General features: G+C 30.4%; 2 protein-coding genes across 6 annotated transcripts in view; one reads left to right on the forward strand and one right to left on the reverse strand.

The window, feature by feature from the left end:
- Positions 1-152: 152 nt before the first annotated feature.
- Positions 153-26,575, reverse strand: LOC141460214 (prominin-like protein). 5 transcript variants are annotated; one of them, XM_074140007.1, is made up of 21 exons: positions 26,028-26,574; positions 19,885-20,143; positions 19,208-19,328; positions 19,029-19,095; positions 16,262-16,426; positions 16,052-16,176; positions 15,693-15,716; positions 15,440-15,605; positions 15,224-15,353; positions 14,068-14,220; positions 13,740-13,955; positions 13,422-13,647; positions 13,009-13,098; positions 12,548-12,672; positions 11,209-11,311; positions 10,974-11,132; positions 10,772-10,893; positions 9,674-9,724; positions 8,334-8,450; positions 6,414-6,521; positions 153-4,013 (listed from the first exon to the last, which is right to left on the reverse strand). In XM_074140007.1, the coding sequence occupies exons 1-21, from the start codon at positions 26,308-26,310 to the stop codon at positions 3,992-3,994; spliced, it is 2,832 nt and encodes a 943-aa protein (XP_073996108.1). In that variant the 5' UTR covers positions 26,311-26,574; the 3' UTR covers positions 153-3,991. The 5 variants fall into 5 exon arrangements, with proteins under 5 accessions (XP_073996108.1, XP_073996111.1, XP_073996107.1 ...); XM_074140006.1 differs by lacking the exon at positions 153-4,013 and adding an exon at positions 4,515-5,887 and having other exon boundaries at positions 26,028-26,575; XM_074140010.1 differs by lacking the exon at positions 9,674-9,724 and having other exon boundaries at positions 26,028-26,575.
- LOC141460213 (DNA polymerase nu-like) overlaps positions 20,076-26,614 on the forward strand; it is a 20,005-nt gene continuing 13,466 nt past the window's right edge. The window contains exon 1 of the mRNA XM_074140004.1: positions 20,076-20,212. The gene's annotated coding sequence lies outside the window, so the exon portion shown is untranslated. The remainder of the gene's footprint in view (positions 20,213-26,614) is intronic.

Consider the following 26,614-nt stretch of genomic DNA (forward strand, 5'->3'; position numbering starts at 1 on the left):
TTTTGAATATGCATTGTGACATTTAGATTTTGTAGTTTCTTATTTCCTCCAATTTATTTTTTTAATATGTGTTACAACATTTTTGTTCTGTGCTTTCTGGACTTTAATAAGTAAATTAAGTTTTCTATTACAAAGCTAAGAGGAACAATGAATTAAAGGATTTAGCTGGTTTTATTTAAATTTTATTTTTACAGAGATATATTAAAATTACATTTTGAATTAGAAAACATTAAAACTTTTTCTCTCCATTTTTGTTTTACACAAAAACGAAGAAAAAATGGAACATTTTTCACCAATGCATTGAGAAATAAATTCTCAAAACTGTATTTACTCGTATATATATTTTTTACTTTTTTATTTGTATTAATACTTGCAGGAAAAAGATACACTTTCGAAGCTGATTTCTTTTTTTTCTTTTTTTAACAAAAAGTACAAAATACAAATTTAAACATAAAATATAAGAAACAATTTTAGTGTAAATAATTTATAACCATTTTTGGAAAATTATTTATTTAAATGAATCATTTGTGTTCTAAGTTAATTAATTTTTCAAAAATACAGTCAGCACCATTTTTACTGCATTTTTGGATTGAATGGAAAAATGTGAGTCAGGCTTTGTTGAATTACTTATATTACTTTTAAAGAACACAACATTTATAAATATTTTAAATAATTATTTTGTTCAACGATATTTTTATGTGAATTATAAAATATTTTTTCTGTTTTTAAGGCAGTACAATGAAGGGAAGGGAAGGTATGCGTATAATGTACATACATGTGACATTTCATTGTTAATTTATACAATTAGTAGCGATATATTTGCTTTAGATACATCGTTCTTTTTGAGATTTAGAATTGGGAACTTTTTCTTAGCGCTAGCTGTATTTCTTTCGTAAAACATAAAATTAGAATAAATACGGGAAATTTTACAAAAAATAAATAATAAATAATACTAAAAAAACACGAAATTTGTGATGTTTATTGCGAATGGATAATTACAATCTCTGGACAAATGGAATATACTTAATCAACAGTTCTTACTTATAGAAAAGTATTTAAAAAAAAAATTAATAAAAAAAGTAAACAGAAATTAAGAGTTTTTTTATCTTGTTGTATAAAAAAAAAACACAAAAGTCTTCACAATCCGCATTTTTTATGAAAACCACATTGACTTAGTCACGAACATTTTTTGAGTTTAGGTGTCAAGTGAGGAAGAAAAATAAATATGTTTTCCTTCAATTTCTCTTAAGTTTGAATTTGATTATTTTCAAGTCATAAAAGTTCACTAGCTCCTAATTAACTCTGAGATTAATTTGCATTATGTTATTTATTTATTGTTGTTCATTATTTTTGGTGACTGATTCATAGTTTCAATGGGATTGAAAAATAACTGCCATTTCAGTCTAGTAAAATTTATTTTGCCAAGCTTTCGACCTGGGGACTAGGTCATCTTCAGGGCTAGTTTAGAAAGTAATACTATTACATTTCAGGGTTGGTGTGTCTTCTGTCTTGTCTGTTCATGGACTCAGTCAAGACAGAAGACACACCAACCCTGAAATGTAATTCTTAGTTTCTAAACTAGCCCTGAAGATGACCTAGTCCCTAGGTCGAAAGTTCGGCAAAATAAATTTTACTAGACTGAAATGGCAGTTATTTTTTCAATCCCATTATTTATTTATGTTTACTATGTTTTTAATTTAACAGCCCACTCTACATAAGACCAAAAAATTATATTTCCAGTTATAAAATACAATAATAATAATCTTGATGATTAGGATTTAAATAGTTACTAATTTATTAAAAGCCGATTTAATAATCAGGATCTGCATTTTATAAGAATGCCTTCGAGACATTTTTTATTTTTTTCATTGGTCGGTTTTGATAGCAGGTGAAAACAATGTTTCATACAAGTTAATGATTATTAGAGGCTTTGATAATGAAGCTTTCCATCCGTACAATGAATGTTTTCGTTAGGTAAGTCTCGTCTCCTCTACTTAAATTAAGGAACGGGCTATGCACGAAAAAGCTTTGACTTGCCTTTTTTATTGTATTACCCTTAAAAGGTCAAAAAATTAGGAGGAAGCACGTCAGGGGGTTATTCTTCATACATAGGTGCAGCTGCTTAAGCTGACGGTATTGACACACATTGTAGAACAGGGTGCAGTGAAAGTTGGAAAAATTAATGGGCCTGATAGTCAATGAAGTAAAGTCCATATATATGACTTCCGAACAAAATGTTAGATGGGTTCTATTTATTTGGAAATAAAGAGGGTTCTTCTCACTAGTTATGACTTATATAAGGTCTCACATGAGATTAAGAGATTATTTTCAACGGCTACCAGTTACTACAGCTTAAGAGAGAGAAGACGTCTAACAAGATTAGGAACTAAAAGCTGGGAAAAACAGGGCACTAATCGACGAGATTGTAGCACTTGACTTACTCCCCTTCTAATTAATAATCTAATTTCTTGCCTCTGAAGATTTCTTCAAAGATGGCCTTGTAGTTGACAGGAAAGTCATTGAATAAAACATAAAGACAAGATCAATGTTTTTTTTTTAAAAAAAAAAACAACCAGGGGAAAATATGACAACCAAATGACACATCTGGCCAATCCACAATCACTTCCTATCACCTTTAAGCCTATAAAAAAAGAAGAAAAACCCCAAAATTATTCCATCAATATGCTTTCCAAAACTATTCCACTAATATTTCAGAATATGCTTTTCAGTAAGACCAAATATATACTTATGTACATATAATTTCTTAATAACTTTTTCTCATTAACAAATTAGATTATGTTAATTGCTTAAAGGAAGACTTTTGTGTTATGTTTAATGAAATCAAGAAAGATTTTTTTTAGGTACTATAAATACTTGGAAATAACATATTAAAAAAGTATGGCAAAGTTGCTCAATGTGATTCCTATGAACTCTTCTAAAAAGTAATAATATAATTTATAAACTATAAATTTAAAAATAAATATGAAGAATGAAAAATCAAATTGAGCACCATCTTAACTCAGCTAAATTACATTTAATATATATATTTTATTAAAAAATATAACAGTCAATAATTTACAAATTCTCACTTCGTAAGAATTGTAAAAAATACTTATTTTATTTATTTATTATTAAAGTCAAAGAATAAAAAATAAACATTATATAGCATTTCAAAAATCACAAATACTATTTTTTATTTTGTTTTATACAATATATATTCAAAAAAAATTATAAAGGAAATTGGGACATTCATACACCAATTAATCAATGCAAATACCTACAAAACTTTAAACATTTCTTCTTTCTATTTATTAATTTTTTGTCACTTATTAAAATATAGTTTCACAAAAAATATTCTATGCATTTATATTTTGTATTATTATTATTATAAAGATAAACTCTGAAACAACATATTTTATTTTTATATTACATATAGAATTTACAAAAAAAAAATCCACTCGCACATACAATTTCATCCCAGGTATTATTTTTTTAAAAAATCTATACAATAAATACTTAATTGATATCACTTATTTGTAATAAATTAAATTTTTGTAAATATTTATATATTTTTTTGTTGTGAATATCAGAAATGAAAATTAAATATTAACAAATAAAAAATTAGTAATCTACCTCAAACGTTCTAGTAAGCGAATTAATTTTTTTAATTACAATTAACGTAAATTTGATACAAGCAAAAGCAAATAAAAAAAACAATAAAACATATATTTTGTAAATTAATATCATATTAATTAAAAAGACAATTTACAAATTGTAACTTATTTTTGTTTTCAATAAAGAAAAAACCATTTTCATAAAAAAAGGATGCTTTTCTTTTATCAGTTCTTTGTTTCCGAAAACTTTGGTAAAGAACGCTATTTCTTTCTTTTTTATTACAGTTAAAAAATAAAATATCAATTGTCAGTCATGAAATTAAAAAAGAAAAAAAGAAAAAAAAAAGGAAAATTATACTTAAGTAAGATCTAAAAGTTTAAGGATTTGCTGAAGAGACTCTGAAACAAAATGTTTATATAATTAACAAAAAGATTCAGTCATTCATATTAATATATTCAGTGATTGATAAATTAAATAAATAATATATACGCCCTACACAATATAATAATAAACTCAAAAAATTGGCAAGAAACACTCACATACTTTTCCTAATTGCATTTATTACAGTTCTAAAAGTATTGGATTGAATACATTATAAGACCCTCAAATTTAACACGCAGCTGCTTTTGAAAAAAAAAAAAATAATGATACTTCGCATTTATTTCTTATACTTCTAAACAACGGAATTTCTCAATGGATTAGGCACTATTTGTTTATTTATACTTTTAGAATTTAAATAAAGAGGCCTCCTTATCAAATCATGGAGCCAATTCAGGCAAATGAGCCGCGATGCCTCGAAGGATTAAACAATTTTTGAAGTTGAAAATTCGAAGCCGGTCAGAGTGAAAAAAAAAAAACATGTTATATCATAAAGTCACAGACACTACTCAGCTTTGCGGGTTCGATTATTAGTTTCCTATGTTCATTCCATAAGAACGAAAATGCTCTAAAGTAAATAGTATATACTTTGTGATGGAATATTGGTGATTAATAAATATTTATGTGGGCAAGCATAAGTCATTTAAGGACAAAGTAATTGTATAAAGAAACCTGGCACGGTTTTTGAGGTTTTGTTTCTAATTAGCGGAAAGAGCATCTTTTTTGGAAAGAACTGTGTTAATTTGGTTATAAATAGAGTCCAGGATTACGATATGACAGAGTTTTAAATGAAGAGATATTTTCGACCGTTTTCCATCGTAGTAATTTTTACTGCTAGTGCCGTGTTATTGCCAGTTTTGCTTTTAATTTCTTTGAAAAATGGCTCTAACGATTTAAATTAGAACACTCCTTGTATAAATGGAAAAAGAGGACTTCTTGAGGCAAGAGAGTGGTAAGTTCACTAAAATGCAATTTCATGATAAGTACTTAGTATAACTTATACAGCGTTAAAGAGGATTAAATAAGTTGTTAAAATTCTGAATCTGAAGGAAATGGCCTAACTCAAAGTGCAAATTTCCTGAAGGAATTCTTATTGTTCCACGATTTCCACGAAAATAAGTTATCTTTAAATTTAGTCTAGTTGCTGTAAGGGCATATCAAGTTTCCTTTTTCTTTTTTTTTGGTGAAAATGCGACGATTTCGATAAAAATGGCCTTTAGACATCACTATAGTATGTCATTTCTAAGTATTATATTGCGAAGTATTATAATTATATTAACACGTTTGAGTATACAGCTAATGCTCCGAACATGCAAAAAATTCTAACGCTATTTGTCACTGACAACTATGAGAATAAGGAAAAGTAAGTTGTGAGGACGTTTCAGACCAGATCTTTATCTTTATTATTATATCTAGTTTCCACTTGAGAAGCTAATATGTTATTTTCTAAAATGATGTTTGTATGTTAGTAGTGCTTCAAAAGTTGATGGTGTGTAAAAGAATGAGAATGTTATCTCCGTGATTAATAAATAAAAATAAGAAAAACTGAAATAATATTTTGATAAAAATGAGTCTACTGCAATGTACTTAAAACTGCATGATCAAAAATATAATAGTTTTAATATAAAAGGTTGGACGACAATATTCAGTTAAGCAAACAAATAGCTGTTATCTATGTGTTAATAGATTCAATGGATATTAATAATTCTGTTACTAAGAATTTAACAAAATAACAATTGAATATAATGATGTCTGTCTATATTCTTAAAAGGTAGTATTTTCACCAAGTGTGTAGTGTAACTCCCACAGCTGATGGAACCGGATATGTCCATCAAACTGGTGAACGAAAGAGGTAAGCCTCTGAACTTCTTAAATAATTTTTTCCGGAAATATGCTAAAATTAAAAAAAAATATGTATATTTATATTTGTTGATATCTAGTAAACAAAAATATTTTTAAACTGACTTTTTACATGGACGATTTTTTTTAAATAATTTAATAATTGTTATATGTTATAAACTGCGTGATTAGTGGGCAAGACTTTAAGAAAAATCATTGAAGACGTTATCGAAACTAGAATTTCGAAATTTGAAAAGGATGTTAAAACGAAGATTACTTCTATTGCGGGAACATTTATGTAAAGTCAAAATGTTAAAATATTTTTGCTCTTAATGCTGATATTAAAAAAGAACTATTTCCCCTCTTTGATTTAATTTTTGCTGCATTTCTTTTTTCGTACAAGCTTTCAATTCCGTTCTAAAAAGTTTAAGAGATAGTAATATCCTTATTTGTAGCGTTTCACTTTTAGAATTTTTTAAAAAGGATTATTTAGTTTACACTTACACACTCAAAAAAAAAAAAAAAAAAAAATCGATTACAAATAGAAAGACCCAAATAATAAATTTTCCAAATTTACTTACGGTTGTGTGGGACCTGGAAAATAATAAGGTGGTGGTCTCTCATACTCAGAAGACATGGCTGGATACCTTGGAGGTGCATTTGGATTGTACTGATCCCATTGGGCGGGCCTTTAAAAACATAAAATTCATCAATATTAGAGGAGAAGAGTATTAGAAAAGAGACTCATCTCAACTACATAAGATTAAAGAACTTGTGAGTTAAGCGAATAGAACAGAATAAATAAAGGAAAAGCGACCCAAACGAATCTATTCCAACAAATTTAAGCGAAAGGTTGAATGCTATGGGAACCAAGACAAACTTACCAAGCAAATGAATAACCTTTTTAATGAATAACCTTATAAAATGATTAAGTATTTACGATCTCAGTAAAACATGACTCGAAGTAAATGGGATTTTTCTTGACTGTTTCAAAATGAATGGAAAGAGAAAGACACTGTCACAATACCAATCTATTTCACACTAGAATACATCATTGGTCTAGGTTTCACACTTAATCAACTGCACATAATAATTATTTACACTTATACTGGGCAGCTTAATGAGCTTAATGGCTATTTGTCTTAAATGTAAACAAGAAAAATTAGAATTACAACGAAGGAGATTTCTGAATAAAATTTAATATTAAAACAATCAAACCACAGAAATAATTCATATTACCAATTTTAATGGAATATTCAATTTAAGCTAATTGGGGGAGGGGGGATATCTCAACACTTACAACCAAAACACCTTTATACCAACCTTATTGCTAATGGCAACATCTACTAATGGAATATCGACGAACAAATTAAAAACATGTTCTATATACTAATCAAGTTACGCTTGTCTGAAATGAATGACAAAATTTGGGTAACATATCTACTTCCTAGCATGATTAATGCAAGTTATACTTTCTGTACTAAATTTTGTATCAATGTAACATATATACTTAAGTCAATTCAATAAAAATTGTTCAATTCCAGCTCTTCTCTTATTATCGTAAACCCGAGTGTTTGTACAAGAAAACAACCGTTAAGGAAAAAATAAGTAGGTCACATTAAATACGTCACATTTTCAGAAGAATAAGGTTTGTAAACATAGTGTTCTTAACCCGAATAGTTGCAGATGCAGGCAGATCTAAAAAAATTCTTTTAAAATCTGCTTAATACTATAGAGGACAGCACTTCTACCTAAAAAAAACCAATCGGAGTCTTGTTTTAGCACATATATTAAAACATAATTTTTATGAATGTAAATAACGGCTTCAACTCTCCCTATAACTCTAGAGCCGCTATTTTTTTTCCGGTTAGAATCACCCTTAGCATAAAGCAAAACCCTAAATCGTGTCTGATCTTTGAAATTCGAGAAATTATTCTCTAATTTATTTAATGCATTACTGAGAAGAAAAGTGGTCTGTCCATCTCTTCAGGGAACTTTGGTTCCTATGGGTATCCAAGCCAAACAAAACTCTGTACTTAGACCGACACCTTAAACTCTGAACACCCAGGAAGAGGAAGTTATTGTTAGGATATACTTCAGTATTGCGAAAACTATGAATACTCTAGTGAAAGGAAACCTTCATTACAGACATTTACACAAAATTATAAATAAATTGTATTTTATCAAGAAATGGTTACTACATTTAAAAAAATATAATTAGATTTTTTAAGGTAGTACTGAATTAGGCTTCATAGATTATTCAATTTAAATCTACTCTAATCTAGCCAAAAGATCAAAGCTACCATTCTGCGCATCTGTCTAAGAAGATGCTAATTTTTGTTATAACCACATGAACTGACAAATGTTGTCTTTTAATAGTACGCGGATAATGTAGATTAGTTAAAAGTTGCGGTAATGCAGAAAGTAGGACAGTAACTTCGATAAGGCAATTAAAATGATAATGAAAAAAATTATAATTATAATTAAAGCAGATAATGAACCTGTCATCGGATGGTGGCATAGCCTGACTCCGCTCACCACGTCCTAAAGGAGCACTGTAAGCTCCACCGCTGGCACCGTGCTTCTTTTTAGGTCTTCTTTTTTTCTTACCGCCAACGCTGAAACAAATTATATTTTTACCACGTGAAATACTATTTCACTCAACTTTAAAGGTAAATTACCATCTATTAATATAATAATTGCATATGTAGCTAACATTTGCGAGTTTAAAAAAATATCTAGCCGTGCATATATCTTGAAAGAATTTTAGTATTCGTAAACCGTCTACTCAGATAAAACTTACGCACTAGTTTTAAATACTCTTAAACAAATTGATTTTATAAGAGATTTTAGTTGCTAATAACATTTAGAAAGAAAATTAAGTTTTGAAAGAGAAAATTTGAGAATTGTAACACCAAATATTGTTTGACTTCTTCATCTTAGTCAGAGGAGTTTGTATCACAATATTATTAAAACTTAGGTTAAGAACAAATCTCTCAATGTACAAAAATCTAACACCGGCACCAGCTTTTTAGAGCATTACAAGTCAGTACGGAAAGCAAAGTAATAAAAATTCACTCTTTAAAATAAACTCTCAACCATAATTTCTCGGCAGATGTAAAATATTTTCAATTTTTCTGTACATCCAATATTTTGAAACATTAAAATATAAAATCCGAATTTAAACTCAGCTAGGTTTTTTGCAATTAATTTTTTCCAATAAAATGTATCATTTACGAAAGTAAATATTTGTTAAAAAAGTATTTGAAAATATAATTTTGGACTTTTTTCACGTTCATCTTAATTAGCTGTGTTTTATTGTGCGGAGAGCATTAATTGTTCAACTTAAGGGATTCTACGTTCTTTTTAATACTTTTTTTTTTAATGTGTTTTGAAAGCCTGGCTTTCAACATACATCCGATTACTTTATGACTAAATTATTACAATTTAGAAAGAGCTGCAAATCAAACGAACTAAACACTTCTTAGTTGACTTCCAATAAAATGAGAACAAAATTTGTAAACAAGACACGCACAAAAGCAGTTATATACTGAAAAACTAACACAGTGAAATCTGTTGTACAAATAAACAGTAAATAAAATAAACTATCTCTTTCAAAACAATTACAAATGGCAACAATTACAAAAACAAGTTAACTAGATGTTTTGTATTTTTAATGAATTAAGCAACCAAACTTCAGACGCATACCTTAGCGTGCTTTAAAACAGTTTTTTTTTGTGTGTATTTATGAATGGATCACAAAAGTTTTACTTTTACTAACTTTAAACTAAAATTTCTTCAAAAATTATACAACATTACTTTTTTACTTTTGAGTGCTTACTTTTGTAATGGCACATTATCCCTTTCTCCATAAGCATCGTAGAGGTATTCCCTGCACACACAATACAGTTTGCGAAAAAATTAAAAAGGAAACATTTAAATAATTTTTCAAAAAAAAAAAATAAAATAACAAAAAAGAGAGTGGGAGAAAGAGAAAAAGTACAAGAAAAAAAGAAAGCAATCTTATAATTTGCTAAGAAGTAACATCTAAAATAAATGTAAATATAAAAGAAAGATTAACTATTAGAAAGAAGCTGCGAATATTTACAAAAACAATTCATTTGTTCCAAGCAACTATTTATTGCATGATGTTGCAATTTGAAATGAGTCTGTCAGGTAATTAGAAATAAGCTCGAATGCAATTATAAAAAAAAGGATGATTCATTACATTGCACGGGTTTTAAACTGGGCACTATTTTATTGTAAGTTTGGAAACACTCTACAGCTCAGTTTCGTTAGGATCGTTTCCATTATTGAACGAAAGATTTTCAAATGAATAGAAAGTTTAATTAACGCATCAAATAATTGATCAAGAGAAGCGGAGGAGATCCACCGAAAAAAAACTGAAGAAAACGACAATTTTACTGAAATAATATTCTTCATTGACTAAGCATATTTTATTCTCTAGCTATCGAAGGTTTACGCGAATCAAAAACAGTTCATTTAACTGTCAAAAGAGAGAAATTCAACAGAGTCAGGACCTCGCCAAAATCAACTAAGATTTCAGTGAAACGGGACAGTTATTTAACTTCATCAACAGAATCACTGAAAAGCGGAATGTTAAAGTAGAAATTAAACGATTTGAAACTTTTATGGCTTGGACAGTACCCTCATTTTTAAAACCTTTGCAAAAGCTGAAACATCTTGAAAACACACTGAATTACTTTTACTCCCAAAAAAATTATTATACAAATCAAACTATGGATTCTTAAAATTTGAAAAATGAAAAGAATTGAATAAAATTGCCTTAAGTGCATAAAGATATTACGCATATGGAGAATGGACAACTTGAATTACCGCCTACTTACTTATTTAGTATTTTTTTTATAGTCAAAATACCTTTATTAATAAAATAATGATAACAAAAATATGCTCTTACGCTTCAACGAGAGCCCCAGGATAGGGGTCAGACTTTTGATAAAGTGTAGCCAATTTAACAGATAGGATTATTGAAGGTAAAAACAGCAGAACAACGCACCCAACACTGAGCCAAAATCCATTCTGTATTAAACAATAAATAATTAGTTTTTAAAATTGAATATTACAAAAAAAGTAAAATTCTCAAATAAATAAATACCTACATAAGGATCCAAAATATTATTACAAAGTGAGATTACTGATGCATTATATACTAAAGATACTGGCCAGCATCTTCCAATATCGTGACTTGCTTCTGACTCAACTTTTGCCAGATAACTGTCTATGTGTATTCCGAATTCCTTGCCAAATTCTTCAGCTAACTAAATTTAGAAAAAATTTTTTTTGATAAAAATAAATTCTTCAGTTTTACCTAATTTTAAAGATGCAGCAACTCACCTTTCTTACGATTGCAGGTCCTTGGGAATTAAGTGTTTTTTGTGCTTGTTTCAAATCAGAAAGCAACGAATCGACTGCATGTTTCAGCGATGAATGATTAAATCTAAAAAATAATTAAGAATTATGTTTTTATAAATAAAAATAAAAAAAAAATGACTCAAAAAAAAGTACTTAGAGGCCTTCAATTATAAGAAGATTATTCATACGACGATACCAAAGAGTGATACTATTTATCTACGTTCGAAAACTATTTTCGTCGTGAACGGACCACTTTAGTCGGTGGGTGGAACGTACACCAACACTTACCCAAATACAAAAAGCCTGAAAATTTTTAAAGTAGAACCTTCTCTTTGGATGTATTATTCTGATCACATGGCAATTGGGGTAGAAGGTTATGTAGAGAGGTTATTGTTCTGTTTTAACTACCAATAGTGTTTTGTATAACAAGACTTCGACAAAGTGATTTACAAACAAATACTTACCAAATGAATAGATAAAATTCATTATTAATGAGGAAGTTCTCTAAAAAAAATTAACTAGATTTGATATGTAGTGGCATAGTCCAAAATTGCCTTAATGCTATTCAAAAGTGACATAACAAGAAACATTTATTTAGCACTCTATAGGCCAAAGCTCGGTCTTTTATTACATTTTAACATAAATGTAAAGAATAGTTACCCAGAGGTGTGGCTAATTCGAAGTGATTCTGATTCGCTGTTACCATATAACCCGCCAAATTCAAATGTAAATATAAAAATATTTCTTTATTTTATATTTACATTTAAATCTGGCGGGTTATATAGTAACAGCGAATCAGAATCATTTCGAATTATTAATTCAAAATTGATAATTTTATTTACATATCTATTACCAATTAAACCAACACCCATTCAAAATGATAAAACTTTCATCTCTCCATCCTCCCGACATTCATGCTTTAAATTAAAGAGAAACTGTAAATTCAAAACAATCATCTTTTACGAAGTTTCAAAAAAAGGCACCTAAAGTTACACACGGGACACTAGCGGGAACTGATAATACGTTGAAAAGGAAGCAGTTACTATGCAGTAAGTGTACTGCGCATGCGCGCTAAACATAAATAGATAAATTCAAAAAAATTATATACAGCACATTAGCGGGATGTTGAGAAATTTAAAATAGAATATATTGAACATTGGCAGGAAGTAGTTTAAAAAGTGAACAGTAACTGTACTGTACTGCGCATGGACTAAAAATAAACAGGTCACACCTTCGGGTAACTATTCTTTACATTAACCCATTTTAATTTTACATATATAAAAAATGTATAATTTTAAAATCTTAGCAAGCAAAGGTTTACCTCAAATGATTGGAAAGAAGGGATGCGTTGCCGTGTAGTTGCTTGCTAAGTTGGACCATCACACCAACCTGTTTTTCTTGATGTACTTCTAGATACATAGCTTCTGTTTGAAGCAATGTTTTAACCTGTACAAAAATTAATAATAAAGATCTTTAATTCTTTTAAAATGTGATTTAATTAGGTGATGGCAAAAGCCTGGTTTGAAAATGCCAGGAGGGCCGTGAGCAACTCATCTTTTGTCAATTTTCGTTGTTTTTGGATCTTCATCAGTCAACAGAAATTGGTTCACAAATTTGATTAGAAAAAACTTACAAAAGTTAAAAGGCTTAAGGCTTACTCTGATTTTATCAGGCGAAATTGATCAGAGGGATTAAGAAATGTTTTAATGGTCACAATCTCTGGTTATTTAAATCTGATTATGAAATGCTATTAATAAAACTTTAATTCCGCTAAATTCTTACATTTTCTTGAGAGGGTGGTAATTTCAGAGCTGTGTGATTCAATGCAGATGCCATCTGAAGCAAATCTATAGATGTTATCTTATCGTTCAACTGAAACAGAAAAATGCAAATAACATAAATCTTGACTTTCCCGATCTAAAATCTGAAGGAAATACCAAGGGCTTATACCCGAGGAAAAATTCTAGGGCATTCGAAAAAAGCAGTCTTTCTTTTTTGATCAGCCTAATGAACTATTGTAAATTTTTGGTGATTCATAAATTTTAAAAATTAAGATTACTAAATTTTGTTTCAAAACTTGAGAAATATAGCAAGATGGATGTAACGATTTACAGGAAGTAAAAAAAAGTCTTGGTGATATTCTTTGAATGTTTTAGACCAGATTTTTCCAAAAAAACAAAATAATTACTACTAACCACCGCTGTATACATAGTGAGATCAATAGTGTTCAAAGGTGATGCGGCAAGTGCGCGTAACTGTTGCTCAGCAGCTGGAGTAATTATTACAATATTAGAACTAAGAACTATTGAATCAGACAACTGTCGAACTTTATCTGGCAAATTAAACTTCTGTGTATACTCCAGCATAGATCCTGATTCCAAGTCTAACACTTCGTAGATACTTTTATTTCTGTGACACTCACTACAAAATAAAATTAAAAAAAAAAAACTATAATCAAAGCCGGAGATATTTTTTTGTTTTTGTTTTTATGTAAGAGAATCTAACACAAATACCTTATTATAGTACTGAGGTTGAGTTGCTTGTTGCTAGGCGGCGGATTAAATATTGAGGTAATGTTGACTAGACTGTCAAGAAGCGCAAAAGTTGGATCGCTATTAGTGTTGTGTAGTGGTGTGCATACTGCTCTATCTGTTATAGATCCAGTCAGCATGTACGCTAGCGTAATGACTACAATGCCACTGAATGTTAAAAACATAACCCAGACTCCTCTGTAAAATTAATGCCATCATATACTGCTGTGACACTTCCTCGTACTAAAACTTTACTATACATGTACAGAGAGAAAATATAATCACGAAATAAATATTATCTAATACTCACAACATAAGAAATCTGGATGCAGTACCCTTATCACAGCAATCATCATTATAAAGTGGATCTGGGCGATGACCACAATAACCACAGAGCAGACCCACAGCGAGACAAAACAGAACTACTACAAGTACCAAACTTACTACTAAACCTGTATAATATCTGTAAAAATAATAATTTAAAATAAAAAGTCATAAATAAATAAAAAAAAATCATTCAAAAATGTTCAGTTTTTAAAAAGTGCATTTCTAAAAGCCGTAACTGAAGTTTGAAACAAAATAATATGGGTAATTATGTTTGCAACAATGTTGGGGGAAAAAGGTGAACATTAAAAAAAAAAAAAAAAAAAAAAAAAAAAAAATCAAGGGGATGGCTATTACAATACAGAGAAGGTTGGGAGCGACTGCACTGAACGATTTGATCGCCTGGTTCAATAATAAATGGAATAAGGTAACAATGTAATGGAAATTCGAGTAACAATTATAAAACTGTGAAGTATTCTCGCAGAAGGAATACCTCACTAATAGTAGCTGAGATTATCCGTACTTTCGTATCCTTAGCCGTTTACAAAAGGCGTATTATGACCTCTAAAGTACAGAAAATGTCAGTGAAATGTAAAGGGATGTTAACCAGGAAAAAATATTCAATAAAGTTGGGACGTCAGGCAGTAAGCTGCAGAATCAATTAAAATTGAATTTAACCGTTAATTTAACAATCAAAAGTTGATTGAAAGTGATACAGTGATCACTATACTTAACTCATTAAGTTAATTTAACTTCATTAAGTTAATTTAACTTCATTAAGTTAATTAAAATTATTAAAATTTAATAAATTTAACTATATAATATAACGATTGTAGAAGTCATATTATAGTGGTTGTCACCAGATTTTCTACTGTGTGATTGCCCATTACTTTGATTGATTATTTTAAACTTAGGATGGATGATTTGCGAGGAATCAGTCAAATAAAACAACTCGTCTCTTTGCCAACGTTTCGACAAATATACGCATCTACGCCCTGAAGAGGACAATATATTTGTCGAAACGTTGGCAAAGAGACGAGTTGTTTTATTTGACCGATTCCTCGCAAATCATCCATCCTAAGTTTAACAATTTACGGTCACGAAACCAATATATTCATTATTTTAAACATTATAAAATTTACCTATACTGCGTATACTGCCTTAAAGATACTTCTCCTTCGTCTATCTTCCTATATGGAATACTATCGATGTACGATTCTATCTTATCCAAAACCTTAGTTACACTGTCAGCTTTTCTCCTCAGTATATCTCCTACAAATGATTAAAAAGTAAAGGCGAATCTCCTTGGTTAATGTTCGTTAATTTGTATAAAAAATTAAGTATATCCACAACATTACCAGCTTTGGTGATCTCCATGGCTATATCTGGAATTGTTCGATCCACCGACCTCTGAATACTAAGCTTAATTCTGTCAAATTGATCCCTACCTTTGATCACTTCACTCTCTATATCATTAGCTAGTAAGCCTGAGACATTATGCAGGCTAATGGTTACGTCAGGAAGCTGAGAAAAATAAAAAAAAAAATTAACGAAATTTAACAAATCTAAATAAAAGAGTAAAATTAACATAAAATACTTGTCATAGCCTACCTGTGGTAAATACCTATCAAGTAACTAAGCGTGAAACAGATAACAAACAAAAATTATAAAAAAATAATTGAGATGTATTTAGGAGAATGTAAATTAGAGTTGTTTCTAACTTTTCATTCTCCAATACAAATTTTGAAGTTAATTTTGATGATTGGAAATTATATTTAAAAAAAGAAGACCAAAATGGCTTTCTTTAATGCTTGAGCACCAAAGTTTACAGTCATAAACTGTATTTAGAGCCACGGAAAAAGGAAAATCTAAGCTATCACTAGACTCAGAGATTTGCAAGACATTTCTTTATGATACAGCCATCAACAAATATAAAACTTAATTCACAAAAAATTAAATTATAAATTTACCTGTGTGAAATTGGCTTCCAAAGTAAGAGCAGTAATGTTATATTTGCTGAGAAACTCCATACAAGCTCTTTCATTGCGACATAATTTCAGTCTTTCCAGCAGCATTTCTCTCACGCTTTTCAGAGCTACATCACACATCAATGATTTGTCGAATTACAAATTAGAAAAATAATTAAAGTAGGATGTAATACAGAAAGGATTACAACCTACCAATTTCTAAAGCTCTTGCATTCTTCTGAAGAGATTTAGTTAATGAATCCATATTGTCTAAATCAGTTCTAATTGTTTTCAATCCCTGAACTATTGTTGTTAAATTTGATAAAACGGCTGCTTTCGATATTTCACCCAATTTATCCTTTACTATTTCTCCACTACCTAAAGTACAAAGAAAAATTTCTGTTAAACATTTTGTTTCCTTATCTCAGCTAATTTTGTTTAGAATTAAATTTAAATATATAATTTGCTTCACATTTAATAAATATTATTTATTCTTATTCGTTTATTTATTTACTTTAACCAATATAGTGAGTTGTATTTTTTTTCTTTATTCCTAAACGAAAACTTAGTTTTAAAAGTTCAGCATAAGGATTGATTAAACGACAAAAGATATACAGATCAGGAATTACCCAAAACTTCAGCTCTAATTTCTGACTAATAGAAATTTAGAAAGCTTGTACATTTTATTTAAATTTATTTCTAATTTTTCTCTATTTTTCTGAACAGACTACGCTTACGAAGTAAATACTTAAATATTCGCCTTTGAAAATATTATCGTGAACCTTTACAGAAAACATAAAAATCTATTGTGATCTGGGAAACTTAATAATTTATTGTTTTAAATTTTCATTAATATATTTTTGAATTTATTAGCTGTCACAGACCCTTATGCTGACCAATTCATCCATAAAATATTTATGTTCAATGATACACAGGTTTGTGATCAGACGATATTATACTCTTAAGAAAAATAATGAAGCCAAACAATTGAAATCACGGCTTTAAAAAAAAATCAAAACACTTATATTCATGAAAATATAAGGAAGAAAATGCAGAGGTTTACCCAAGATATATACCATTGGGATATAATGTGTAAAGAAATAAGAAGTACTTGGCTTCTCGTTCGTCAATGGGATTGCATGAAATACCTTTTCATGTATGATAACACTTCCCAAAGTTTCAGAATACGTATGCTATTTTTCAGCGGCTCTACATATTGTCGGCAACTGAGTGTACTACACAATTATGAATCTGAATTCACTCCTAATATTTTCTAAACTCGTAAATGTTTTTAGGACCTAGTCTACATGAATAAAATATCTCTAAATGTCCAGTTTAGTACAATTTAGCTCCGTTTGAAACTTTATAAATTCTAATAATAAAGTTAACGGGACAACACCATCAACTTAGACTACGGTAGCCACGTTAGCCGAGCGGTTAGAGGCGAGACCTGAAAGCTAATGAGTTGCCTCCGTCCACGACACCTAATTGGTGCTTGGACGTAAAGCCCGCCTGAAAAAAAAAATATATTTACAAATTCTTGAAAATAGATCCAGTGATTTTCCTTCAAGTTCTCGATTGGGGAATCTTACTAAGTTAAACTTCTATTTAAATTTGGTCATTTATATTTTTAACAATTGGAGTACGAGAAAATTTGTATTTATTTATTGGCAAAGGATTAGTTCGTAGTCGCAATTATGATTTTTGTTTTTTTTTTTAATTTCTAGATAGAATTAATACAAAACCCAATGAAGATTATTACCAAGCATTATGTCAGATGAAGATAAAAGTTCGTATCTGATTAACACCTAATTAATATGAAATTCAGAAACAAAAGTTTCGATATAAAGACAAAAATATACCGTTAATTTCTGGTAGACTGGAAATTGGTTTTAAAAGAAACAAAATAAAATAAAATAACAATGACTAAGCTATGTCTACTCGCCAAAAATATTTTTGCTTTCATTACGATGTTTGAACCAAATAAATTCTACAGAAAACCAAAATCATAATTTATTTTATAACATAATTAATTTTTTTTAATCTAGCGCCCTGGAATAATTATGATAAAAATACAAAAATTCTGATAAGGTCGTTTTGAGAATACAGGAAAAACAGCTTCATTTCCGCCGCTCCATTCACTATCTTCTCTAATGCTATATAATTTTGTTCATCTTCAATTACGTTCACTATAAAACATTAAGAAGACCCCAAGTCTACTGACAGGCGCAAGCACTTCATTGTACATCAAGAGTTAGTTTGAATAGAAAAAATTACCGAAGCTCTTACCAAAAACCTTACTTTATCTTACAGACGAACACTATGGTACTGGTTAAAAAGTTGCAGTCATATTTTCAGTCAGTCAGGAATAAAATTTAGCCTTGATGAATTAATTATTTTTGCTATATGATTTATATTAGATGCTTTAATATCGGACATTTTTTCACTCTTTTGGTAGGTGAAGTAAAATTTATTACTGTGAAGAAAGAAATATGTGAAAATTGAAACCATAAGAACTAATTTTTTTTCAAGGAAGTTTGACGTCATTTACGAAAACGGTTTCCTATAAATTTTAAGCAGGAACTTGAACAATTTTTTTTTTTTTAGATAGTCACCAGACTACCATCGTACTCAGAGCTTCGTCACTGACAATGGTAGGCTTAGTTCGTGCTTAAAAAAACCAAAAAAACAATAAAGAGTTCTTCATACCACAAAAATATTGTTATAAGGCTTTAGAAATTTAAAATATTTCTAGAGAGTGAGAGAATGAGATAAAATCTAGACGAAAAAGGACATATTCTAGAAACATTGATAGTAAGTACGTTGGCAAAGGAAAAATGCTTATTCTACATATTGTTTTAATATATACTTCAGTAATTTCACTAGAATCGCATTGGCAAAATTAGCTTAGATATTTTTCATAAATAAAAACATCTTTAGCAAAGATACTAGACTAGATTCGAATAGTGTATTGCCTTACGCCTCAAAAGCCCGTTCAGTACAATATCCAATTCTCCAAAATTAGTTACCAACAGTGTATTAACTTCCTGTAAGCAAATAAATATATTAAATGTACCAAAAGTATAAAAAATAAAATAGGCGTTATTAAAAAAAAGAAAAGTACAAAACAGACAGTAAAAAACATTGATATTTACAAACCTTTCTTGTGTTGTTGATATACAGCTTAGTGTCACGCACAGAGATCCTAACAGTTTTGGGTATATTCTGAGCTCCTTCTTCCATATATTCATTAGTCACTATGGCACATACAACTCCAAACCTTAATTAATACAAACAAAACAATTAGTATAAAACCACTGAATAAGTTTAATATATTTGTTAAAAAATGTTCTCTTTCATTCATGTTTATTAACGTATGTGTCAACTAAATTAATCAATGAAAAATATAGTTTTATAAGGTTATAACAATCCAAAATATTTCTTTCGAATAATGTAATCCTATTCAATCAGTTTAATATTATTAGTCACAGGAGAACATTGTGACTCCTATAGTCTTGTTGAAGTTGTTTTTGTATTGCGTTAATTACCATTAATTAATACTGCTCTAGGATGCTTTGAGAGCATGTCTAGCCATCTAGAAGTTCCTATCAGCGGAATTATGAGAAATACTTACGTATATATTTTGAAATGCTTAAAAAAAGTGTTTTGAAATATCAACTAATGGTCTATACAGTAGAGAAATATAAAAAGTTTCCCTTTTAGACTTAGATGGTAAAAACAAAACTGACATTTTAACATTCAAATTAATATTTACAAACTAACTAAAAAAAGGACCAAATAAAACAAAAATATATTGTAGAAAATAAACAACTTACATAATAACAACCGTAAGTGATGATAAGATGAAGGCTAGAAAATGTCTCCTACATGTATCATATCGTTTGTCAAACGGCTGTGTCCTTGCACCGCATTTGCCAGTACAACGGCAACAACAGAATATTAGCCCGATAAAAGGCACGATTACTCCTAATAGTAAGCCACATAACATTACGAGCACCAAGTATCCATAATGCATCACCAGTGAGTAATAGTCATCCGAGATTACAACCATAGAGTTCTTCACAGTTATGAAACCTGGAAATTTGAAATATGTTAAAATATTGAACAATAAAAAGAAGTTTATTTATTTATACTTTATTAAAGGTAAATTTTAAAATAATCTATTAATTTTAAAAATAATAAATATATTTATTATAAATACATTTTTTTTTTTTTTTTTTATTATCCTTTTTTATGAAATTTACACCTGTACCTACAGGTACAATAGGTAAATGCGATGAATGTATGAGAATAGCGTGGCAAACGTGAATGACGGTCATCCATTGATGGCCGCCGTTAGTCACCCAGTTGGTCACGGGGCCAACGGCGCCTCAGCCGTCTTCGAGGATTGGAGGGTAGCGTAGTTGTAGACAGGTTTGCAGCTAAAGGGTTGGGATGCAGTGAGAGTTTATGGTGAAAATTTTTGTATCGGATTTTGGCAAGTTCGGAGATAAGTGGAATTTGGAGATCTGTATGTATAGTGTGGTTGCTTACATAGAATGGAGCGTCTAGTATGCGGCGGAGTATTTTGGATTGCAGTGTTTGTAGTCTATTGAGGTTGGATTTTTTAGCTGTACCGTAAAGTTCGAGTCCGTAAGTCCATATTGGTGTGAGAAGGGCTGTATAGAGTCGTCGTTTGTTCTGTAGTGAGAGTTTTGAGCGTTTGTCGAGTAGCCTGGCTAGAAGTTTGTATCGTTTGTTTAGTTCGGTACGTTTAAGTCTCGTATGGGGGTTCCAGGTAAGTCTCTTGTCTAGGTACATTCCAAGGTACCGCACATGGTCGGCTGGAGGGATAGGTGTGTGATGTAAGAAGACAGGTGGCGGAGTTTGACGTTTGAGTGTGAAGACTATGTATTTAGATTTAGTTGGGTTAATTTTTATACGCCAGTTTTCTAACCAAGGTTCTATTGAGTGAAGGTGGGACTGTAGTGAGCGTACTGCGAGGATAGGGTCAGAGTGTGTGGAGAGAATGGCAGTGTCGTCAGCGAAGGTGTAAATAGAGGTATTAAGGTTAGAAGGTAAGTCGGCAGTGTAGATTGTGTAAAGAAGAGGAGCTAAGACACTTCCCTGTGGCACACCAGCAAGGACGGGATAGATGGAAGAGTGAGTAGTGCCTTGAAGAACTTGAAAGAATCTGTCAGAGAGGTAAGAGCTGAGTATGAGGTAATAAGTGCTAGGAAGGATGCGTTTTAGTTTCCACAGTAGACCTTCGTGCCAGACTCGGTCAAAGGCTTGCGAAACATCGAGGAATACTCCAGCGCAGTACTGTTTTCGCTCGAGTGAAGAAGCGATGGTGTCTACAACACGATGGGCCTGCTGGATCGTCGAGTGGCAGCTTCTGAAACCAAACTGATGGTCCGGTATAATTTCGAGAGATTCTGTAATTTCGTAGAGGCGTGGTAACAGAAGTCTCTCGAATATTTTGCCCAAGAGAGGCAGTAGGCTTATCGGTCGATAGAAAGAAGGTAGTTGAGTCGGTTTGTTGGGCTTGGGTATCATTCGAACTGTAGAAAATTTCCAGAGTATAGGGTAGTAAGTAGTTCTGAGAATAGAGTTGTAAATGGTAGTGAGGAAGACTATTGCTTTTTTGGGTAGTTGGAGTAGGATGTTGGCAGTAATTAGATCGTAACCAGGGCTCTTTTTTTTATTGAGATTAATAATGACTTGCTTGATTAAATGATGATGATTAAATTAATGAAACGTGTCGGTAAATTACTAATAGTAATTAAGTAACTAAGTAAGTTCATATACAGGATAGATTAAAAATGTGTTCTAGCGATTCAATACCGTACTGGAGAGAACTAACTATTCAACTGTTTTATTTACTGATCGATGTACCCAACAAGAAAGCAAAATTATTGTCAATTTCGGTCTTACAAGCTTTTGACCCAGGGACTAGATCTTCTCTAGAACTCATACTATTTAATTAAGATTGCATTGGTTTTTTAACATAATTTAATCAGTACTTGAACATTTATTTCTTGTGTGATAAGCTTTTCTGAAACATTTTCCGGGCCTGATATTGTGAAAGTTTTATAGTTGTGTCAATTTAGAAGAGTCCCCTTAACAACGCAAAGCGGTTCTACTACCCAAGCTATACTGAAGCAGATGTCTGACACATTATACTCTCAGAATCACGCACTGATAGAAGACTCTACCACATGCGGGAGATTCGCAGCAAAAAATGTAGGGTGACCATTTGTCCCGGATTAAGGCCCACATTAATATATGTCCCGAATAAGATAATTCATCATACCAGTTTTGAGTGCAATACTCGTGAAGATTTTTACAAAGAAGTAGAACTTTGTGATCAGTTTCTAATACAAAATCAATCTATAAGTAAATATTACCTATATACGTTCATTTTTCACGTTAGTTTTTCCTTATTATTTATTTTTTTGTATTCCTATTTTTATTTTACGTGTGCTTCGCACGAATGAACGCTTTCTGTCCCGCATTGTGTTACAATATAAATGGTCACCCTAAGCAAATGAGACGAAAAAAAAACTCTATTTAAAACCTATCTAGAAAACTAGGTTCAATAAATTTTGGTCAGAAGATTGATCTTGATAGCTTTTGGCCTATTTACTCCGTAAGGCCAGTATCCACAATCATCTATTAATAAAGAAGAGATAAATGATTACTATTCAAGGGTGAGCCAGTGTCTGACCAAGTGAGATAGTGGTGTCCCAGTGTGGAAAATAATGATTGCGAAAAAATGAATCGCAGTATATTTATTTAATTTTTTTTTTACAATATCACTTTGATTTGAAACATTTTTTATTGGAGGAAGAGAATGTACGGTTAAATTGTTGCTAAAAGTTCTGACCTGGGCGAACCCTAATACTATATTAAACCATCTATGCTACAAAGGTTTTCTAAATCTTTGAAAATAAGACTTTGTTTTGGGATTAAACAGAAATTTGTTAAGTATTCAAACCAAAGAGTAGAAACAGTCACTACTGCATCAGTATATTCAAGGATTTCTAACCACTTTATTTCTCCTTGAACGAGTACCGTTAACAGTAAGGCACAGGTTTTGTAATCATCTCATCCTCGGGAGATCAACAGTTGTAGTGATGTTAACAGTAGAAATTACTCTGGTAGTGGTGATAGTCTGTCACAATGGTAGGTGAATGGTTTGACACATTGGTTTGTCACGCTACCGTTACAGGATATTAAGTTTCCAGCTAGGCCTTGAAAATATTTAGACTAATAAATTGTTACTATACGCAAGCTAAACTGTGATTTCACCCTTTGTATTTGAAGTAATCTCATTTGAATCACTTATATTAAAGAATTTAAATGTAATAAAGAAAAAAATCTACTTCTTTCCAATTCTTTTTCCATTTCGACACCATTTTCCGTTTTAATGATTAAGATTTTATAAGAATAATTCAGAAAGAATCTATTCAAAATCACAATTTGCAACAAGTTTTTTTTCCTTAAAATATAAAATCTAAAAGAAACATTTAGACCTTTTCCTATGGCAGTTAATAAAATTTTAACTGTAACACATTTTCTTTAACCTTGAGATTTCACTGAACCACATAAATAGTGCCATTAACATAAATTTAGTGATGGTAGGAGTAAATACCGGTTCTTACACAGCAGGTAGTTTAGGATTTCAACCTGATATTTTAGTTCTTAATCAAAATAGAAAATAGTAGATGACGTCTTGAACAAATCCATTAGGTTCACATATAAGCGAAAAACTCTTTAGAAATCCATTTACGTCTCATAAAGGTTTAAACAAAAAAATAACAGAATGGATGCTGATAAAGAAATTTTATAGTATATCCTTCATGAATAAAATTCGGAGTTTAGATCAATAAACTAATTAGAAAACCAAAAATTGAACTAATTCTATTTAATTCTCCTAGTTTCTTAAATATTTATCATTGTCCCGTTGGATAAAATGTTAACTATTACACGCTTGCTTGGGGTGATCAACAAGAAAGAAGTCCATGAACAGACAAGGCAGAAGACACGCCAACACTCCAATGACGTAAAACAGTATATTGTAAATTAGCCCTGTAGATGACGTAGTCCCTAGGTCGAAAGCTCTGCATAATAAAGTTTATCATGACTGAAACTGGCATTAATTTTTCATCCTATTGAAACTATGATTCAGTCACCAAAAATAATGAACAATAATTACTAATTTTCATTAATTTCTGCATTGGACCACTGTTTCGATTATCAGAGATTACTTGCATCTCTTGTTTATTCGATAAATTATACTTCAATCATCCTTTTGCATGCTTCATTAATGAAGTAACTGAACAAACACAAATTTGAAAAATACCGAATCAGTACGCTAAACCAATTTAAATGCTTCGTAAATAAGGTAAAGTTCGTAAATAAGATTTTCATTATCGTTTCGGTTTTGATGATAGTACTTATGAGAGGAAAAGTAGAAAATTGCAGTAAAAGTTATTACATACAAATCTCATCCAGAGTCGAGCATTTTTGTTCACCATTTTCAAGAAAATATAAATATAAATTATCAGTTTCGATAAATCAACTTTTAAGCAACCTTCGCGTAAACTTTATTTGGATAAGAAATAAACAGAAAAATTGAGAGAGAAAAGAATGATATAAATAAAATCATAATGAGTAAGTGACATTGTCTTATAGTTAGAAAAATCAACAATCTTGAAACAAAGAAATAATGAGAGGTATTACTTTTCAACAGAAGAGCACTCAGTTTCATTCATTGAAGGATAGTTTTAATAAAACTATCGTCATTTGATAGTATTACTTACTTAGAGTAGGTGGAAATATTAAGTCAAACTTGACGTTTATTTTTCATAAACTTAGTAATCATGAATTGAAAAATAAATGTCAGTAACTTTAGAATTTGCATAAACGATATTCAAAAATTTTGAGGCTTGAACTTTGACAACGACTAACTAATTTAGGGTATTCATTCAAGATACCTTCAAAATAAAAAATTTATTAGAATTTTAATTCCGTAGAAATGAAAATATTCCCTGACTGCTTAAAACCTCAGTCGAGTAATGCCAGTAAATTTAGGAATCCCATCATTTTCGTGGGATTGGCAAGAAGCAAAGTAAGCTGCTGAGGAAGTTAAGGAACAAACAAAATTTTAAAACCTAGAATACTGGCTCAGGTAAAATATATTTGATGACAATACCCAAGCGTTAAAAAATGAAATAAAAAGCAATATTTACTGAAATGACAGCAAATGTAAATTCTAATGAATGGAATGACTAATTAATTCAAGAAATGTCTCATTGATTCATTATGTTAGAACATGGAAACTGCAATTATTACTTTTTGGCATTTTGCGACATTTGTTTGAAATACATATATTGAATAAAAATATTTTTTTTGAAACATATAAAATTTAAATTCATTAAAAATATACTTTTTAACCAACATAGATACGCAATTACTTGGATGGCAATTTTTAAGAACTTAACATTTTCTGTTTATTTCTTAATTTTTACCATAACTTCTTAGTTACTCCTGTAGGTATCGAGGAAATCTAAATAATGACTGCTGATCATTCGGATGTACGCATATTATAATTTCACCCAGCATCCCGGAACTGACCTTTAACCAGTTTCATACTAGCAAATGTTGCTAGTACAGAGAGAATTTTATTATTATATAGACCAAAATAAGGCTGTTACATCAGGGGGGAGAAAATTGTTTATATTAGGGTCAATGGCATGAAGGCAGGAAGTACATATCTGTAACATACAATTTCACACATCTTTTGATCCTTGTACGTCCGTACCAATTGCATTATCCATTCATTATTAAATCTAAATTTCTTTATACAGAAATTAAGAACCATTATAGCAAAACGTTTACGAACAACATCCACTTCAAAAATTTGGAAGAACCAAAAATAAAAGCAATTCAGTCTTGATTCTTTAACACTTACCCTCTGGAAATGCTTGTCCTTCAAGAATAAAATCCATGAACTTTTTCGTAATGAAGTAAAGGTGGCCCATTCCTCTTGCGTTAATTTTCGTTGAACTCTGATAATTATTTGACACATTAGGATTGCTATATCTAACTGGCTCGAATGGCATGACATTTTGTTCAGGATTGGGCAACTCTAAAATATCTTTTAACTGAGAAGTAGTAGCGCCAATTCTAATGAATGCTATGACGAAAATAACTGTTAACCAATTGAACGTCTTTATGTTTATACTGAATTCCATATTGGAATTGAAAAATTCTCTCCTGAATCCCAAAAAGCTAATATAATGCTACTTTAAAAATAAAGTTCATATAACCGAACATGGATACAGCAACTCAAAAACATTTATCGAGATAAAGAAAACATCAACACCCCCATCGTGATCACATTAGCACTAAGCTTGAAAGCTAGGCGAAGGACGGGAGGTGCAATCTCCTATCCTACTGCACAGCGCACACACACAGAACTGCTACGAGTGTTCCGTGGTTACTTACTTTTTTTAATGAAACCAATTTCACTAGGGGACCTTCCAGTGTTGCCACTAT

This window comes from Rhodnius prolixus, unplaced genomic scaffold (assembly GCF_049639745.1).
Source record: "Rhodnius prolixus isolate KJV_2025 unplaced genomic scaffold, Rpr scaffold_6, whole genome shotgun sequence".
NCBI lineage: Eukaryota > Metazoa > Arthropoda > Insecta > Hemiptera > Reduviidae > Rhodnius > Rhodnius prolixus.

Excerpts from the sequence above, each read along its gene's own strand:
- LOC141460214 (XM_074140006.1), bottom strand. The coding sequence starts at position 26,310 with ATGGAATTCAGTATAAACATAAAGACGTTCAATTGGTTAACAGTTATT. Across the intron at positions 19,329-19,884 it reads TCACTTACGGTTGTTATTAT|GTTTGGAGTTGTATGTGCCA; the intron begins GTAAGTTGTTTA and ends GTATTAATTAAG. Across the intron at positions 15,606-15,692 it reads TTGATAGGTATTTACCACAG|CTTCCTGACGTAACCATTAG; the intron begins GTAGGCTATGAC and ends TATTTTTCTCAG.